Source organism: Aquarana catesbeiana, linkage group LG01 (assembly GCF_042186555.1).
Source record: "Aquarana catesbeiana isolate 2022-GZ linkage group LG01, ASM4218655v1, whole genome shotgun sequence".
NCBI classification, from domain to species: domain Eukaryota; kingdom Metazoa; phylum Chordata; class Amphibia; order Anura; family Ranidae; genus Aquarana; species Aquarana catesbeiana.
In genome coordinates, this window is record NC_133324.1 from 572,603,566 (window position 1) to 572,624,745 (window position 21,180).

The 21,180-nt window shown below is 39.9% G+C and overlaps 1 protein-coding gene across 1 annotated transcript in view; it reads left to right on the forward strand.

Moving 5' to 3' along the window:
- The window catches only part of DNAH6 (dynein axonemal heavy chain 6), a 416,108-nt gene that overhangs the window by 256,639 nt on the left and 138,289 nt on the right, over window positions 1–21,180 (forward strand). Inside the window, exons 47-50 of the mRNA XM_073597481.1 lie at window positions 5,329–5,481; window positions 7,392–7,532; window positions 11,519–11,761; window positions 18,186–18,353. Of these exons, the coding sequence (XP_073453582.1) occupies window positions 5,329–5,481; window positions 7,392–7,532; window positions 11,519–11,761; window positions 18,186–18,353 (705 nt within the window). The remainder of the gene's footprint in view (window positions 1–5,328; window positions 5,482–7,391; window positions 7,533–11,518; window positions 11,762–18,185; window positions 18,354–21,180) is intronic.

The following is a 21,180-nucleotide window of genomic DNA, read 5'->3' on the forward strand; positions in this document are numbered from 1 at the left end:
AATTTGTATTCATTACATTCACAAACAGCCAAATTTGAAAGGAAATTCCAACACCTATAATTTAATAGTTAGTTATTATAAGTTAGTTATTATTTCAAATTTTACTGATTTTGTATTTTTTTTTCAGATTTTTGAATTTTCGGATTTTCGAATTTTTGAATTTTTGAATTTTCGATTTCCGAAAATTCAAAAATTCCGAATTCGAAAATTCGGAAATTCTGATTTCGGAAATTCGGAATTGGAAAATTCAAAATTTGGAAATTCAAAATTTGAAAATTCGAAATTCGAAAATTCGGAAATTAGGAAATTTGAAAAATTGAAAATCCGAATTTTCGGATTTCTGAATTTCCAAAATCCCAATTTTCGAATTTCCGAATTTTTCGAATTTCCGAAAAAAAGCTAAAAATGAATGAAACGAAAACGAACACATTTTTTTGTCAGTGCACATGTCTATTAATTATGGTAAACATAACTCCCAGCCCCTCAAACAATACATAGAACGGAAAATTCAGCAAGTAAAAAGCAGGTAAAAAGCTGAGCATCGATTAATAAATATTTTTTTAAAGGTATGCTATGTGACAATTAAAGGGGAACCACACCTAAAAAGGGAAGTTCTGCTCATCCCAGCCCCCCTCCTCTACCTGTATTGGAGTTTTTTTAGGGCGCCGGTACCTATTTTTGACAGGAAGACAGCTGTGAAACACCATGAAGTCATATCTGGCTCCCCACATCAAAGATGGTGGCACTGGGGATCCGAAGACTGGCGAAAAACCAGTCCGGGTGAGGATAGTCCTGGATCCCTAGACTGGTGAATGTCTGTTTATTAAACATCAGCAGCTACAGTATTTGTAACTGCTGGCTTTATTTTTTTTGTGAAGTGAAGATCCACTTTACCAAATGCAAAGTAGGTATATTATCCCAATTTGTCTGCAAAAGTGGAAATACTATATACTGTAGGGTTTGTTTTCCCTTCCCCCTTTTCAAAGCTTACACAAACATTTTCATTTTTAAAAATAATTTTAAAAAACATTTAAAAAAAACTAAAAAAAAAAAAAAGAGATAGAATGTTTGGGCTAAAATAAGTACTTGTGCAATTACACATAAAAACAATTAAGGCATTCCTCAAAATCCTTTTCTCATTAAAGAATTGTGTCTCATACTTTGTTATAAATGCCATATAAATGAAAGAATGATCAAACTATTTAGCAGACAGTGTCATCCCTAGATGCGGTCAACAGGTTAAACATTACCATTAATGATGTGCATAATCACATGACACTGGTGGGCTTATTTAACATACATTTAAAAAAATTCAAAGTAATGTAAAGCAACCAGTGAGAATTAACCTTTCACTGATGTGACCGCTTTAAACCAAAATCCGATTGCATGCAATGACTCTGTATGCTGCATATTTTTATGACTCTCTGTACTTCATTTTAAATAAGCCTGGCTGTTTTCTCCAGAACTAAATCTACTTATACTTTGCTTTTGGCTGGTATATTATCCAGTTTCAAGATGCATTTTATGAAGTGAAAGGATGCTCTTTAATCTGTTGTATTATTCATCTATGTTGCTGCATTTTTTGTTAAAATACTGTATATTTATAAGACTGTACGGAGAGAGCATATGAGGTAACATTTTAATGTAGAAAAGTATATCTCGTCTTTCTTAGCTTATCATATATTTATAGGAGCGTACTAATGTTGTAAATATAATACAGAGCAGACCTGTGAACCTGTCATAGGCTACATGCAGACTTCTTACCCCTGCTTTGTGGTCCTTTAGTATATGAGTTGAACAAAGCCACCAAGGCCTGTATGTTACTAAGACTGTGCTTACACTGAAATAGTGGTTGAATAGTTTAGAAAATGTTTTCTTGCACCTTTATGAGGGCTAAAACGTTACAGGTTGTAGCCTTTTCATATATAAAAATCAATAATGTGGTTTGAAAGTATTTATTTTTTAGAATGCACTATGGGGTTGATTTACTAAAACTGGAGAGTGCAAAATTATATGGTACACTATATTACCAAAAGTATTGGAACGCCTGCCTTTACACACACATGAACTTTAATGGCATCCAAATCTTAGTCCATATGGTTCAAAATTGAGTTGGTCCTCCCTTTGCAGCTATAACAGCTTCAACTCTTCTGGGAAGGCAGTCCAGAAGGTTTCGGAGTGTGTCTATGGGAATATTTGACCATTCTTCCAGAAGCACATTTATGAGGTCAGGCATTGATGTTAGACAAGAAGGCCTGGCTCAAAGTCTCCACTCTAATTCATCCCAAAGGTGTGCAGGCCAGTCGACTTCCTCCACCTCAAACTTGCTCATCTGTATCTTTATGGACCTTGATTTGTGCACTGGTCTAAATCATTTGGTGGAAGGGGGGATTATGGTGTAGGGGATCAGTGCCCATCAGCGCAATCACACAAGTGCCCATTAATGCAGCCTGATTAGTGCCCATCAGTGCAGCCACACCAGTGCCTATTAATGCAGCCTGATTAGTGCCCATCAGTGCAGCCACACCAGTGCCTATTAATGCAGCCTGATTAGTGCCCATCAGCGCAGCCACACCAGTGCCCATTAATGCAGTGCTTGTCCTGCAGGTGGTTACTCTCGGAGCCTGGGACCAACTGTCCACTGCTGGTACATCAGGTTCTCTCCCTTTCTCCTGGGCACCACAGAGTTGGTAACTAGGGCTGGAGGAAACTGGGGGGGGGGTGAGGTGAGTGGGCGGGGACTCCCAAATCCTATCCACTAATCAGCTAATCTCCCAACCCCCACAGTGTAGCTATTTAGAAAAAAGATTTCTCTGGGTCTTCCCTCTGTTCTGTGGGGGCTGGTGGACAGAAAGCGGACTATTTCATCACTTTCGGTTTTAGGCAGATTACACCGCAGCAGCGCTCCCGACCGGCACCAGTGTACTGATATAGCACAGGCCGCCCTGTTTGTAGTGCTCTGCTGCGGATTAATGCACCCAAAGCCGAAAGTGATGAAATAGTCCTCTTTCTGTCCCCTGGCCCCCACTGAACACAGGGGGCCCAGAGAAGTTTTATTTGTAAACAGCTGCACAGCGGGAGATTAGCTTATTGGTGGACAGGGTTTGGGAGTCCCCGTCCGCTCTACCTTCGCTGTCACTAAAACCCATCCACTGAGCCATCGGCCCACCGAAAAATTCCCGGTAGTCCTGATGGGCAGTACTTGTCTGTCTGGAAGAATGGTCAAACATTCCCATTGACACACTCCTAAACATTGTGGACAGCCTTCCCAGAGGAGTTGAAGCTGTTATAGCTGCAAAGGGTGGGCCAACTCAATATTGAACCCTACGGACTAAGACTAGGATGCCATTAAATTCATGTGCGTGTAAAGACAGGCATCTCAATATGTTTGGTAATATAGTGTATGTGAATGGTGTATGGTATGTTATGTGCAGCCATGATCTTGATATAATTTTGTATAATCAGCAATCAGCTGTCTAGTAAAAAATGATTTGAGCTGCTCTACAGCCACCTGATCACTTTTTAGGTACCAGAAAAGGCTACCCTCCCCTCCCGCAGCTGCCCACGGTAGACTGTGGTACACAGCCAGGATCTTTTCACACAAATCATTATTTCCCATGATGATTCTTTGTGATGAAGGGAGCTGGAAGTAATTAGAATTTTGTCATTGTTGGTTTCAGAGCTGTAATTTCCTAGCTGTTGCAGCCAGAGAAGCAGTTAATCATGCACAATCAGTGCTTGGTTAGCTATTTTGGAGGACAGGGGAGACATTAGGGTCTAATAAATAATAATAAGGAGGACCTGTCACTGGCCAAAGCTATCACATAGGAGCCTTGTGATAGCAATAAAGTTAAATGGTAAGAAAATGTTTAATAAAATAAAACAAACAATAATTTAACATTTTTTCAAAAGCACCCCCACCCCTCACCCACACATACATGGGCATGCAGACACATGCGTAGATCCTGCAAGGGTATGTACTGTAAACAGTAATTGCACTGAGGTATCATCACAAACCTCAGAGTGAGAGCATTCATTTTAAGGCCATCATTCATAATTAACTCTAAACTGAAAACCTATAGGCATCCTAAGAAAAATTTTCAGTACTGTAGTTTATTGCCATTTCTTGGGTGCATGCAATTTTGAGTCTTGTTATATTATTATATTGTGTTTGTGTGTACTAAAATTCATTTTAGAGTATTTTTTCCTGAAAATCTGTCTTTGTTAAATCTCGTGCTACATAAAAAATGTCAACAGCCACCATTTTTTTTTTCTCCAGGGTCTTTGCTTTCAGAAAATATATAATGTTTAGAGGTTCTAAGTAATTTTCTAGCAACAAATTATTATTTTAATTTGTGTGAAAAAATAATAAGCAGGTGGTTAAAGTGGACCTTTTTAAACTCCCTAGAATCTAAACCTAGTGGTGCCCCCATATTCTGCTTCATCAGCTATTTGAATAGTACCCCTTCAATCCTCAAAATATGCAGTGTAAGCAAGTAAATCAATGCAAATGCCTATATGTAAATATTGAAATTTGTGTAAAATGTCAATAGCTAAGTTCTCATTTCTACCTCTAACCATTCATCTTGGCAGCTGAGGTATGCAGAAAGCAGTGATGCAAGACTGTCACAAGAAGAGATCTTTTTCTTATTTGATGCGTAGGCTGTATTTGACAGCCTGACTTCACCTTCTCTATAGTGGGCCAAAATGGCAGCACCTAGTGGAGAAATAGATGGGTCTCTGAAGAGAGACTACTGGAACATAGATTTTCTTCACTTATTGTGAAACAGTCAGTTGTTCATAAAAGTGGTTGAGGTTTCTGTAAATGCTGCCAAAATATATGTTTGCTTTAGGCTGGGTTCACACCTATGCGAATTGGATGCCGGTTTCCCCGCATCCAATTCACATAGCAGGAGATTGTGACCGACTCTCTATGGAGGCTCTCTACGGTGCAAATTGCACAGGTCAGTTTCAGGTCCAAATTCAGCCCAAAATTTAGGCTGAAATCGGACCTGAAACAGTGAATGGAGACACACCGGACTCCTGCTGGGAGCCACATGTGAAGATAGTGTGAACCCAGCCTTAAAGCAGTCCACTAATAAAATACAGTATACCTTTAGGGGATGCACCTTTAATTTGAGTGGCTTCAAGTTGCTAACAAATGTACCTCTACATAAGCCCTTAGAGCTAATCTACTTAGCTGGCATTCTGGGTACAAAATAACTAAAGGCTCAAAACATGAAACGGTTACATTTTGATGTGGGATTCTGTAAACATTTTGAAAATTGCTGCTTTGTGTTTCTCAACAAAATTCTTTGAAACCCATAGATTGTCGTTGAAGAGTTCCTTGAAGACATAAATAATATGCTTAATTCCGGGGAGGTGCCAAACTTGTTTGAGAAAGATGAGTTGGAGTTTGTATTGGCAGCAACTAGACCAAAAGCAAAGGAGGCAGGAATACCTGAAGGAAACAGAGACGAGGTAACCAGTTTGGAAATGCTTGCTTGTCATAGTTGGCTCAGCAGATGGAGTAACATATACCTGTACTATCACAGTGGACATAATAACAGCCTCTTTTACCTTTGTTATACCTAACGGAAGCTCCATCATAATGTACTTATTAGTTTTACCTGGCTTTCATTTTCACAAGTTTATGTCTGTCTATAATATTTAATATGTAGATGTTGCTTTGCCTCAGGGCCCAGAGCAATAATTCTACCTCCACCTTTTTATTGTGATTTCCAGTATGTATATGAAAAATTGAAACTGAAACTCCACGATAGAATTGTAAAGCAATACAATATCACTTACTTTTGTAGTAGTAGTAGTATCCACTGTATTTGGTCATAAATTAACATACCAAATTTTATAGCAACGTGTGAATGCAGTTTTTATGAGATTGAAAGTGTAGTCAATTTGGGTGTAGTCAATTAAAGCCGAAATTAAATCACAGAAACAGATACGCAGTCAAATAGAAAATATATTAACATCTCTCTTACCTCCATTTTCCTGTTACACTATGGAGTGTGCAGGGTGTCTTAATATGACTGTGCACTCCAATAGGCACCATAGTAAAAACCTGCTACAGGCAGTCCCTGGGTTACGCATGAGATAGGATCTGTAGGTTTGTTCTTAAGTTGAATTTGTATTCAAGTTGGAACAGGTACGTTTTAAAAAAATTTAACTCCAGCCAAAAAAATAACTTTCACGTTTTTTGGATAGCATAAGGAAGGGTTAACACCCCTGTAATGCTTGTTTTGCTTTCTGTGCCATTGTTCAGAAAATTTCACCTCACTTTCTGTGACAATTGGATTTTGAAAATTTTGGGTTGTCTTGGAAACAAGGATTGGTAATAAACCTTTAGTGGAGACACCTTTTTCCCATGATAACTCTTACAGGAGTGAATTTCCCTTCCTAGGGGTAGATATCCTCTCACTTCCTGTTGTCTCCCTCCGTTTGTAAGTATGAGTAGTTCATAACTCAAATGTTCGTAACTCGGGGACTGCCTGTATTAAGCAATGCTCGGTAACAACACCAGTCTAAAACAAGGATAGGTATGATACAAGGGGTGGTTGCCACCCTGTCAGGTCCCAGCATGAAGCACTGGAGAGACAGAAGCATTTTGCCTGAGCAAAAAAGAATACTGAGAAGTATAATAGTACAGGCATGGTCCATCAGGTAGGTACAATGGGCTTTATTAAGTAGAGTGTTCATAAATCTCAAAGTTGATCTGCCCCTGCCCCTTTAAGTTTAACGTTTAAGCTCCATGCCAGTTTGTGCCAGAATTGACACGGGGCTAATGACCTTTTACTTGCCCCCATGTGACAGTGCTAATGGCCTGTTGACTGGCCAGTTGGATTGTGGGAAAATGGGCACACCCTACCCCATGCACAGAATCGCCTGTTAAGGGCTTCAGTAGGCATACAGTGGAGTTTAGTATCAGCAGAAACTTTATTAATGGAACCTATTAGTTTGTTTTGAATGGGCAGTAACAGGTGTGCAGAACCAGTTACAATTAATTTTTATTAACAACCAAGCTTTATTAAGTTTTGTGTACAAAATACAACATATAAATATAAGTAGCATAATATACATTGACATAAAACCTAATAGCAAAAAACAAAATGAGGACATTGATTTTCATGTGTAGCAACACCGAATCACAATGTGACACAGCAAGAAAAACAAAGAAAAAAAATAATATTGTATTGACATACCTGTACAGGTAGGCCTCTCGGACCAGTTACAATTAATTTAGCTGAATTCAGACCAGTAAATGACTGATTGTGCTTAATGAAGTTGTTTTTTTTTCTTTTTAATGACGAAAGATGAAAGTCATTTTATATAACAGTGTACTTGCTGTTTGCTTACTGTTCTGTTTTGCATACTAGGTGTTTCAGTATTTTATCAATCGAGTACGACAGAGATTGCACATTGTTTTGTGCATGAGTCCTGTTGGAGAGGCCTTCAGAGCAAGATGTCGCATGTTCCCCTCACTAGTTAACTGCTGCACAATAGACTGGTTTGTACAGGTTAGTAAATTAAACCCCATGGAGTACCTTATGATAGAAAAGTATGATTTGCCTTTTTTCCTTCTCAAAAATGTTTTGTAATGTAATGTACCTTGTTCTTGTAGCAAGAAACATTCACTGTGACATTATCAAAAGGCTTCTAACATTTTTGCGGTAGCAGCATCTAAGAGCTCAAGTCCTGTTGATGCAGATGTGCCTCTAGAACTGTATCTCCCGAGAGCCTTTTTCGTATGCACAGTGTGTTGGAAGGCTCTTGGTAGTTAAACAGCAACAATTGGAAAGAAATGAAAACATACATGTGGAGAGAGACAGAGACGGTGGTGGGACATGATGAGTTCTGCAGTCCAGCATGCAGGGCTGACAATGCTGGTTGGGTTTTTACATCAGTTAAGGCAGTGTGCCCTCAGCCAACCAGAAATTTAGGATCCCAGGGGGTTATTTGAAAATACCATCCATAAACAGGATAGTGCGCTAAACCTATAGTAGAATATTATCAGAAAATGACCCAACAAGAGTACTGGTGGAATTGTGCACATATACCTGTGTATATATAGTTATTAATTGAATTACCTTCAGATGAATTGCAGCAAAGTTCAGTTGTCTGGGCCCCTGAAAATGATTGCAATGTAACATTCGTCTTTGTGTCAGAGACCTGAAGATAAGATCTGTAGGTGGGGAGATCCTCCAATCATTGTCCAACCAGCCTGGAATGCATATTCTCACCAGCAGAAACCATAGGGTGGCACTGGAATTCAAAGTCAGCCTATCTACTCTGCATTTTAATCCCTAGTAGTTTCTAATCTGTCATGCAACCAGACCTTTATGTACCAGAAGTGGCCGTCGGATGACCTCTAAACTACCAGAAGTTGCTATCGGATGCCTATAGGCTATAGCCTATGCTGGTATTTGTGCCCTAAGCTAAAACTAGCTATAGAATTCCAGACCAGAAGGGACGCTAATAAAGTGGTTGTAAAGGCAGAAGGTTTTTTTTATCTTAATGCATTCTATTCTGCATATTTACCTGAGCCCCATCTCTATCCAGCGATGCCCATGAGTGCCTCAGCCATCCAGGACTCTCCCTCCTGATTGGCTGAGACACAGCAGCAGCACCATTGGCGCCTGCTGCTGTCAATCAAAGTCAGTTAGCCAATCAGGAGAGAGAGGGGCGGGCCGAACCCGGGACTCTGTGTCTGAATGGACACATGGAGCTGCAGCTTGGCTCGGGTGCCCCCATAGCAATCTGCTTGCTGTGGGGGCACTCAACAGGAGGGAGGGGCCAGGAGAGCCAGCGAGGGACCCGAGAAGAGGAGGATCTGGGCTGCCATGTGCAAAATCACTGCACAGAGCAGGTAACTATAACATGTTTGTTATTTTTATAAAAAAATGAGACTTTACAATCACTTTAACTAAAATAATAGGAGCTGTAAATAAACTGCAAATGAACAGGTTCACCTACTAAGATCCATCAAGTTGACCACTACACATGTACACTGTATCACAGATTAAGCTATCTGGTATAGTGCATGTTAGATAAGGGGGGCAAATAAACTCTGTCAGCAGTCTTTTAATATATACATATATGTATACACACAGAATTTATGAGCACAATAATGAACTATTAAATATTTGAACACTTGCCTAATAATCCCTGGTTCTAGCCTGGATTAGTAGCAGCTCCTCCATAGCAGAACATGTGGTATTCATTTCTCTCTATTTACTTCCTCTCGATGGGGTTTCTCTCCCAGATAGAGTACACAGACAGGAAGTAATGTGAAGAAAGAACTCTGGGAACATTAAGCAGCACAGCCACTTAAAGATAGTGGAGGGCAGCATATCCCTACACACAGGGCCACTGACAGGGGGTACCACTGGGCCTCCTGTAGGGGGCCAGGGCTCACAGGGGGGCCTAGACAGCAGGGGGAAAGGGGCTTAAAAATATGTCATTCACCAGCCCATTCTTTTCCTGAATTGGACACATGGAGCGATCGGTACCAATCACTCTTGTGTCATTTCAAAACTGTAGCAGAGTAAACTGTGTTCATGAATGGACAGGAGCCTCTGTGTCCTGTTCATTCATCTGCAGTGCAGCTGAAGCTACAGAGAAAGGAACTGAAGAATCTATGTCCTCAATTCCTTTCTCTGTCTTAAAGGAGAGATGTCAGGGGTCTGTTTAGACCCCATGATATCTCACCCAAGCTCCCCAACAGCATTGTAAAAAAAAATTGTAAAGAATAATTAAAAAAATAACAAATTGTAAAAACAAATGTAAAAATGAAGGGCTCATTCACATGGGTTCTCTGGCCCATTCAGTGTGAATTAGTGATTTGCGATTTGTGCGGCCAGAGCCGGTTGTTATTCTATGAGAATGCAGTGGCTGTACGAACACAGCCACAGGTCCTAATTTGATAGGTGTGCAGGTGTGGGTGAATGGCCCTGAATGTACATTCTCTGTGTTTGGGGCCATACACCTGCATCCACACACCTTTTAGATTAGGACCTGCGGGTGTGTTCGTACAGCTGCTGCTTCCCCATAGCGTAACATATGCTGCCTGCACACATTAAAAAAAAAACACTGATTCACACTGTACAGGCCACAGCACCCATGTGAATGAGCCCCAAGACCTAATTTACACACAGAACTTTATTTATTAACTTAGTACAGTTTTATCTTTTAGATTTAGCAGGAATTTTGGAAGTTATGTTATGTTTGTGTCCGCTAATAATGATTTTCGTGTATTTTTAGTGAAAATATTGTTTTAATATTTTTGGGGAGGAGGGGGGTCCTGCCAGGCAGGCTGTTTGCAGCCTTGTGATTTTTAATGTCAGCCCTGCCTACACACGCTTTAAAGTAAAGTAATGCCCGGTACACACGATGAGATGGGCAAAGGAATGATCGTCTGTTTTTTTTTTTTGCATGCTTATCCCAGATCGAATCTGAAGAGTCCCGAACATTCTTGTACGACAGAATAAAAATTTGAAAGTGATGTCATGTGTTGTAATGCATTTGTATTGCATTTTTGAACGACAGCTGTACTGATTAAATGAAAATCGGACGATCTGGCATCGTACTAATTTTTTTTTTGTGCATGTCCGATAGAATAATATCGGATGAACTGTCATGACTGGTTCTTAAAAGCTCTGTACTAATTACCTGATTATCGTACGATCGCTTAGAAAGCGGTATTTTTCATACGATTTTCTGATCGTGTTTACAGGGCTTAAGGCTGAGATTTCTCTGGATTACATAGGAAATGGTTACATTGTCTGCAAGCTAGTCATTGGTGCCTTTGTCCAACCTGTGGGGAGGGAGGGGACTTTATCCCCAGTGGTGGCACAGGCAGCAATAAATACCTGATTGTAGTTTCAATTCTTCCTTACCTAATTCCAAGTGAAATTTTTTTTTTTAAGTTTTTTAACTGGAAGTTAACCAATTTGCTTGGTAAACATTTATATCCAGGTCAGAACCAATTTGCACTAACATGCCTTTTTGTGGAAGCAAGGCAATTATGTTATTATGTGCATTATCATTATTGCGGAAGATTAATTAAAAATATATTGTATATCTGTTGCAAGTTTACCCAAGTTGTTAGAATAATCTTATGCTACAAAAACTTTAATGCAAATATTTATTTGATAGTTCTAATTTTACCATAAACTCTTCTAATCTGTAAAACGGAGGCACTAATTAACGTTATCAGTAAAGCATTAGACTCCCTGAATAGCACTACAAGGAAGTAACATTTAAATCTATATAACTCCAGGGGGTTTGGTACAATTTGTTCAGAAAAAATATCACGTATTTTAATATCTCAATTGTGATTCTGAGAAAGAATCTCTAGTCAAAGGAATGAAAGAATATGTTTGATTTAAGTTGCTTTTATATGGTTATTAGAAAATGCCCAGAGAAAGATTTTTTAATGTAAATTAGGGAAAAGGGTTATTACAAAGGATTTTCATTGTTCTTTCTTCCTTGGTTTGACTTGCAGTGGCCCAGAGAAGCCCTTCTCTCTGTATCACAAACCTTCTTCACCAACATCGACCTTGACAGTGAGGAGGTAAAGGACAGACTCTCTGAAATGTGTGTAGAGATCCACATGAGTGTCACCGAAATGGCTGAACGCTACTATGCAGAGCTGAGAAGAAGATACTACACCACTCCCACCTCTTATTTAGAGTTAATTAACCTCTATTTGTCAATGTTAGGTGACAAAAGGAAGCAGCTGGTTTCGGTAAGGTCTAAGTAACAATGTTTTATTAATGTGTTTAAATTAAAATTACATGTGATTAGAGCTAATCATACGATGAAGAAAGGAGAGAACATTTAGAGGTCTCCCTAGTGTGATGGCACATGCCTAGAACCTCCCTCCCTGATAACTCAGATGTGTTCTGAAAGTATAAAAGACACCAACGAATGCAGTTCTATATTAATTGATTCATTGTTAATTTCATTGTATATTTCTTGGAATACAAGCAGTTGAAGTACCTTTCAGCGGGCCAGAGATAGATAAAATCAAACTAAAATTCTTAGTAAAAGTCTTTGAATTTTCGTACAAAATTTCGTACAGAATTTGTACGAAAATTCTCAGAACTTTCAAATGTGTTTAAAAGATTTCTTTGGCTTTTAGCATTTAATTTTGGAATGAATAGACTTTAATGAATGAAAATTATATACAGGCATACCACACTTTTAAGTACACAATGGGGTTTATTTACTGAAGCTGGAAAGTGCAAATTCAGGCTCACTTCTGCATATAAACCAATGAGCTTCTAACCCCAGCTTGTTCAATTAAGCTTTGGTAATAAAACCTGGAAGCTCATTGGTTTCTATGCAGAGGTGAGCCTGATTTTGCACTTTCCAGCTTTAGTAAATTAATCCCATTGTGTACTTAAAAGTGGGGTATGACTGTACACTGGTAGAAATCCATTCATTTGAGAACATTTTCCATCCTGTTCCTTTGAATTTTCTTGTCACTGCAGTTGAAAACAAACATTGATTTGACCCACTAATGATCAGAAAAAATAACCTGACTTTCTTAAAGCATTATTTTCCTAATTATTTTTGTTCAAAATTCTACCCAGTTTTGGCCAACCTATATTTTACTTGACATCCGCCTCTTTTAACCACTTAGCGCCCGCCTGCCCACAATGTACCGCGGGTGTGCGTCTGCTGTAGGCAAAGCAAGCCTATACATTTCATTTGCGTAGAGCGTTGCATGACCACGCAATCACCAGTTAAAGTTACGCAGTACCGAATAGCAAAAAATAGTCTGGTCAGGAAGGGGGGTAAAATCTTCCGGAGCTGAAGTGGCTATTTCAAATTTTGATCCATTTTTGGGCAAGCTGGTTGTGGAGTGTATTCTGATGACGGAGAAGCCTCCCCCGCTGTCAGAATACAATAGCTCCTCAAGAGGGATTCCCCAATCCACCTTGAATGTGTGGATGGGGGAATCGATTCATTTTCTTTTATGCAACCCGCTGATTGAGTGAAAAAGAAAATGAATCATATATGACCTACCTTAGATTAGGAAAGGGAAAAGAAGCACATGGAGCCAAGTAGTTGTGCTGCAGTGCTTATGTGCTAACAATGGGTTTGCTGATAGAAGGGGAGAGCAGAATCACAGAGTGATGAGCTCTTGAATCTACTTTTTCTGTCACTCCAGTTACAGACCGAGGGAAGGACGTGACCTGTAAACGTTACCTAACTGCGGCAGAGAGAAAACAGTCCCGCCCCGCCCCGCCAAATAGACTTTGTGGTGTGGCGGAGTAGTGCATTAGTGTCTTCTTTTTATAAAAAGGCTCCTAACACACTGCCTGTCTTATTGTGCCTCCACTTTGGACAGACAAGCAATGAAGACACCTTTTGACAGCAGAATTGTGAGTCTATGGAAAGGGTAGTGTTAGATGCACTAGCAGATTTGGATCAGTGTTTCTTTTTCTCAGTCAAGGCTCTTTTTAGGCACACATCTCAAGGCACCCCATTTTGAAATTTAATAAACTAAATGAATAGTTTTTCATATCACAGTAGCATTTACGCAAGTAGGACCCCCAGCATTAGAGGTCATTTATTCTTCCAAAGCAAATACATCTTTGCACACTGCTACTAACTAGTATTCCAGCGTTTCTCTTCTCCCTCAATTTCTCCTCTGCACTCAGCTAACGTGACCCCAGTGCTGACAGAGCGGTGCAGGGCAGGGAAAACAAGGATGCAGGTGCCCAATGTCCTCTTTATCAACCAATGACATCATCAGTTGTTAGAATGCTGGTGGCTGGCCCGCACAGTGCCCAAGGTTGTAACGCTGCACAATGAAAACCTGTGTTTTTTTGTAACATAAAGGCAGGCTTGATTCTTCCTCTGGCTTGTACACAGTTTTTGGGCAATTTTTAGGCATTTTGCCAAGGCATCCCTGAAGAACCCAGAATGGCACCATAGTTATAAAAAAGATGATTTAAATTTACTTAAAAAACAAATTAAATCTAAACTCAGCTAACAAATTTTAGGCAGTTGCAGCAACATTTTTTTGGGGGGGAATAAAGTTTTTACATTAATTAATATCATAAGCACTCCTATCAATGTTAAAGGGTTTACCGCAACCCTCTAACTGCCATTTTTTGGTGGGCACCCTGGCCTGTTAACCGGTTCCCGACCGACTCATGCAGATATACTGTGGCACAATGGCTCTCCTGGGCGAAATCTCGTATGGGTATGTCTTTTCCTTTGTCGGCCACCAGAGGGCACGCGCGCTGGCCGCACAACGAGGGACACAATGCGTGTGGCCGGCGGGTGCGATCGCCACGGGCCACGCGCGATCGTGTGCACAAGCGCCATCACGGGGATTTGTGTGTGTAAACACACAAATCCCTGTGCTATCAGAGGAGAGGAGACATGTTATTTGTTCCTACTAAGTAGGAACAGCAATATGTCTCCTCTCCTACTCAGTCCTATCCCCATACAGTTAGAACACAGTGAGGGAACACACATTTAACCCCTTGATCGCCCCTAGTGTTAACCCCTTCACTACCAGTGCCATTTACACAGTAATCAGTGCATTTATATAGCGCTGTAAAATGTCAGTGGCCCCAAACATGTGTCAAAAGTGTCCAATCTGTCCGTTGCAATGTTGCAGTACTGCTAAAAATCGCAGATCGCCTCCATTACTTAAAAAAAAAAAAATACCATAAAAATGCCATAAATCTTTCCCATAGTTTGTAGATGTGATAACTTTTGCGCAAACCAATCACTTATTGCGATTTTTTTTTTACCAAAAATATGTAGAAGAATATATATCGGCCTAAACTGATAAAGAAATTTGTTTCTTGTTTTTTTTAAATTTGGGGGCATTTATTATAGCAAAAAGTAAAAAATATTGTTTTTTTTTTTTCAAAATTGTCGCTCTTTTTTTGTTTATAGCACAAAAAATAAAAACCGCATAGCTGATCAAATACCACCAAAAGAAAGCTCTATTTATGGGAAAAAAAGGACGCAAATTTCGTTTGGGTACAGCATTGTATGACCGCGCAATTGTCAGTTAAATGGACCCAGTGCCAAATTGTAAAAAGTGCTCTGCTCAGGAAGGGGGTAAAATCTTTTGGGGCTGAAGTGGTTAAAGTGGTTGTAAACCTCAGACATGAAATATGAACAAAGCATATCCCTTTATAGTGCGTACTTGTCTCAATTAAAAGCATTAAGTGTAATTTCTGTCTGCTGCTTCCTTCCCCTGCTATCAGCATGAGTCACTTCTGACAAGTTTTCCTGACACCAAGAGAAAAATGGTGACAGGGGAGGGACCACCAGCTGATTGACAGCCTCAGCTCTGTTCATGTGTGCTGTGTGAAGGGGGGCGTGTCTCTTCCCTCCAATCAGCTCTCAGATCTCTCTTCACTGAGCTCTGCAGAGTGTAACGTCAGCTCTCAGCCCCCTTTTTTCTGAACTTTTAGCCAAGCTTATAAATTTGAACTGATGTAAAGCAGAGAATACTGCAGATAAATAGATACAATTTATGTAGGAGGATTTGTTTCATCTCTGTGTATGAGGATAGTCTCTGCACTATATGGAAGGCTTAACAACCACTTTAAAACAAGTTGAGAAGTAACTCACTGACTAGATCAGCTGGTGAAAAGAATGAAAACTAGACTAAAAAAAAACAAACAAATGCAGTCATCACATCTAAGAATTGGTAATCTGCAATATAATACATTTTTGTTTTTGGGTTTAATACCACTTTAAAGTGCAACTTTCAAGGACCACTCTAAAGATGGCTATAGATGGATCGCAATTCGACCAAATTTCGTTCAGTGTGTGGCTGTCCCTGTGTGACAGAAGTCGGCTGTTAGATCAAGTTCTGACAAATAAACAGGCTGGAAAACTTGTAGCGATCAGCAGCTGCTTTCAGTGTATTCTAACAGTGCCAAGTCCAGCTGTCAGAATACAATGTCCCGGGGGGGTTGGGGAATTTCTCCTTCCATCTTGTTTGTGTGGTTGTGTGGATGGAAATCTGTTTGTTTGTTATTTCATTCAGCCCAAATCATCTCTGGCCATCCTTATGTTTTGCTGCATAAGCATATATTCATCAAAGTTTTTTCTCTGCCTTAAAATTTGTGGTTTATTATAGGTGATTATTTGATAGTAGGGTGATTAAACATTACTCGCGTAGCCAAGTTATAACACATGGGTGTACATATGGAATTTTTTTTTTTAATTCAAAAATGTTCACTTGCAATTCAATGGTCCACAGTAATCTGTTACTCACAGTCTTTAAATTTTCTGGTTTTGAGCTGGACTTCCCCTTTAATCATCAACATAACAAATTGTGGGTTAGCATAATTTTTTTGAATAAAAAATCATAATACACATTTTTAGGGTTTTTAATTATGCATTTCACTAATTTATCTGTCTGGCATCTTTTATTTATAGGTAGTATATAAAATGTTGCTTTTTTTTCCAGTTGACTAACCATTTATACCCAAGAGTAATTCTGGCCCATCTGTTTCTTCTCACTGAGCTGTGTATGTGTAACTGAAACACAGTATAAAATCTCAATAAGTAGGACAAGAATGCAGACATTTGTGTGAATCAATACCATTTTATTTTACTCTCATTTTTGTTATTTGATCTGCAAATATGAAGACGAGTACCTTTTACTGAAGCCTATGCATTATGCATTTTATACATGACACTCAGGTGTTGTTGACCTAAAGACAACCAGGCTTTAAAACTTAATATGCTAAATATTTTGACTGCTTTATACCACTCAAACAGAAATTTGATAGAGTAGCACACGGAAGGTTTTTTACCTTCAGCCTTTACAACCACTTGTTTTATCACTATGTATCCTGCAAGATATTACCTTTGAAGCCGCCAAGCCCCTTTTCAAAGTCTTCTAAACTGGGCTCATGCATGTTCAGTAATGCCCCGTACACACGGTCGGATTTCCCGATGGAAAATGTGTGATAGGACCTTGTTGTCGTAAATTCCGACCGTGTGTAGGCTCCATCACACATTTTCCATAGGAATTTCCGACACACAAAGTTTGAGAGCAGGCTATAAAATTTTCCGACAACAAAATCCGTTGTCGGAATTTCCGATTGTGTATACACAAATCCGACGCACAAAGTGCCACGCATGCTCAGAACAAATTAAGAGACAAAAGCTATTGGCTACTGCCCCGTGTATAGTCCCAACGTACGTGTTTTACGTCACCGCGTTCAGAACGATCGGATTTTCCGACAACTTTGTGTGTATGCAAGACAAGTTTGAGCCAACATCCGTCGGAAAAAATCCATGGATTTTGTTGTCGGAATGTCCGATCAATGTCCGACCGTGTGTACGGGGCATTACTCTCCTTTCAACCCTGTAGAGCAGTGGTCATCAACCCTGTCCTCAGGGCCCACTAATAGGCCAGGTTTGCAAGATAACTGAAATACATCACAGGTGATATCATTTGCTGCTCAGTGATTGCAGTATTCTAGTCTGCATCTCCCCAAGGTAACACATAAAACCTGGCCTGTTAGTGGGCCCTGAGGACAGGGTTGATGACCACTGCTGTAGCGAGTTCATACTCCATGCTCCAGTACAGTACAGACCTAAGATTGAATGGAGAGTGCCCAGCACATGCATGGACCCAGCAACTTTTGAAAAGGGACTTATAGATGATGTCTTACTTGCTATATAAATGTACATTCCTTAATGAAGGAAAAAAAAACCTGTCCTGTATTGTCCATGAGGATGGTGAGGACTTGCTCCACTCTGCCCACAACAGTTGCAGTGATGGAGAGTGGAGAAGCGCTTCAGCTGCCAGGTGAATGAGGAATAATAAAGTATAGTTCCTTATACTGTTTTACCTAGACAAAAGAAGCATTATAAGGTTGCTAAACCATAGTTTACTTTAACGTTAGTAATCATGCAATCTTAAGAATTCTTCTTTTACTTCCACTAATAAAAATAATTATAATAATATAACTGCTTGAGATGTTGAATTTTCATATAGTGTTTCCAGAATTGGTCATCTAGTACTTTTTTCCCTATTCCGTTTTCCGTTTTCCTCTACATTTATCTAGAAAGTAGTATGTTTTAAAACATACTTTTGTACTTGTAATATCAGTGTTCGGATGTTTTGGTATACATTTGTAGTCGTTTTTCTATTTTATCTGTTGTAGGCACGTGACCGTGTAAAAAATGGATTAAGTAAGTTATGGGAGACAAACAAGCTTGTTGACAAAATGAAGGTAGATCTGTCAGCCTTAGAACCAGTGCTTAAACAGAAATCTATTGATGTCGAAGCTCTAATGGAAAAACTGTCAGTAGACCAAGAAAATGCAGATCAGGTAAGGATTGCTTGTAGTCAACATTAAGTCCATACTTTCTACCAATGCTGTATAATAATGTAACAATAATAATATTAATAATAGACCAATGCCTAAATTGGATTTGGTTTTCTTAAAGGAGTTCTATGATCACAGCATACACTTTTCAATTTATACCATCAGAATTGTAATTGCAATACAAACTATATCTATTTTTGACAGTCCAATATAGGATTAGTTGAAAAATCTCCTTTCATGTTGCTAGTGCTGCCTGTCTGCTGGCCATCACTTTCCACAACTTCCTGGATTCCCTGCATGCTTTACAGCTTTTCCTTTGCTCATTTGGTTTACTTTCATTTTCTAAGGACTATACAGTGTCTCTCAAAAGTGAGTACATCCCTCACATTTTTGTAAATATTTTATTATATCTTTTTATGTGACAACACTGAAGAAATTACACTTTGCTACAATGTAAAGTAGTGAGTGTACAGCTTGTATAACAGTGTAAATGTTCTGACCCCTCAAAATAACTCAACATACAGCCATTAATGTCTAAACCGCTGACAACAAAAGTGAGTACACCCCTAAGTGAAAATGTTCAAATTGGGCCCAAAGTGTCAATATTTTGTGTGGCTGCCATTATTTTCCAGCACCGCCTTAACCCTCTTGGGCATGGAGTTCACCAGAGCTTCAAAGGTTGCCACTGGAGTTCTCTTCCACTCCTCCATGATGACATCACGGAGCTGGTGGATGTTAGAGACCTTGCATTCATCCATCTTCCGTTTGAGGATGCCCCACAGATGCTCAATAGGGTTTAGGTCTGGAGACATGCTTGGCCAGTCCATCACCTTTACCCTCAGCTTCCTTAGCAAGGCAGTGGTCATCTTGAAGGTGTGTTTGGGGTCGTTATCATGTTGGAATACTGCTCTGTGGCCCAGTCTCTGAAGGGAGGGGGTCATGCTGTGCTTCAGTATGTCACAGTACATGTTGGCATTCATGGTTCTCTCAATGAACTGTAGTTTCCCAGTGCCAGCAGCACTCATGCAGCCACAGACCATGACACTCCCACCACCATGCTTGACTGTAGGCAAGACACACTTGTCTTTGTACTCCTCACCTGGTTGCTGCCACACACGCTTGACACCATCTGAATCAAATAAGTTTATCTTGGTCTCATCAGACCACAGGACATGGTTCCAATAATCCATGTCCTTAGTCTGCTTGTCTTCAGCAAACTGCATGCTTTCTTGTGTATCATCTTTTGAAGAGGCTTCCTTCTGGAACAACAGCCATGCAGACCAATTTGATGCAGTGTGCGGCGTATGGTCTGAGCACTGACAGTCTGACCCACCACCCCTTCAACCTCTGCAGCAATGCTGGCAGCACTCATACATCTATTTCCCAAAGGCAACCTCTGGACATGACTCTGAGCATGTGCACTTAACTTCTTTGGTTCACCATGGCTAGGCCTGTTCTGAGTGGAACCTGTCCTGTTAAACCACTGTATGGTCCTGGCCACCGTGCTTCAGGGTCTTGGCAATCTTCTTATAGCCTAGGCCATCTTTATGTAGAGCAACAATTCTTTTTTTCAGATCCTCAGAGAGTTCTTTGCCATGAGGTGCCATGTTGAACTTCCAGTGACCAGTATGAAAGAGTGAGAGTGATAACACAAAATTTAACACACCTGCTCCCCATTCACACCTGAGACCTTGTAACACTAACGAGTCACATGACATCGGGGAGGGAAAATGACTAATTGGGCCCAATTTGGACATTTTCACTTAGGGGTGTACTCACTTTTGTTGCCAGCGGTTTAAACATTAATGGCTCTGTGTTGAGTTATTTTGAGGGCACAGAAAATTTACACTGTTATACAAGCTGTACACTCACTACTTTACATTGTAGCAGAATGTCATATTTTCAGTGTTGTCACATGAAAAGATATAATAAAATGTTTACAAAAATGTGAGGGGTGTACTCACTTTTGTGAGATACTGTATATTCCAAGGTACCTTCCGGCATGCAAATATTTATTATGTAGTGGGTTACCACTACTGACTGTGCCTCCTATAGTTCAGACAGCAGGCTCTGTGAAATGTGTGACACACATTGCATATTTACAAAGCATAGTGAGTATTTATCACAGAATTCAAGGAAGTAAATATGCAGGATTCTTAAAAGTACATTTCCAGTCTTCAAGATCATTCAGATTAATAGGAGATTAATAGGAGAAGGCTTGAAATAACTAAATTCAATAAAGACCTACTGTAACAGATCTATGTCGGTGCTGCCATATCAGTAGGGGTTCCCTACTGCACGTTTGGTGGGAATGCCCTCTAATAAATAATTTTTGGGACCAAGTACTATGGCTTTGCAATAGTCTCCAATATAACCCAGGTGACTCTACTCTCCATCTTACCTGGATCTTTCAAACGCATAGAGAGATCTTCTTAGACATTGACTCCCGCTAGATTGGTCATTCTGCCCCATTTGCTTCTGACTTATGTCCCGTCTCTTGTAGAATGGATCACTGAAATGGAGAATATTGATACAATGGAGTCGCTGCTGGTCCAGGAAATGGATACCTATGAACAATTTCATAGAACATGGCTCTCTTGGTTGATGTATAGGAAATCCTCTGAACTTAAAGCCCTTCTTACCGGGCAAATATAGGGCCTGTCACACTATCCAATGAGTGCTCTAGTGCTCTCTGGGTGCCTATGCTTGGCTCCACTTCTACTATTCCAATCAATCTCTATTCTCCCCCTCCTCCCTTTGCCCTCACCTCCCCCTCCCCCTTTCCACCCCACCCTTTTTTTTTGCACCTTTCTATGGATGATATATGTTG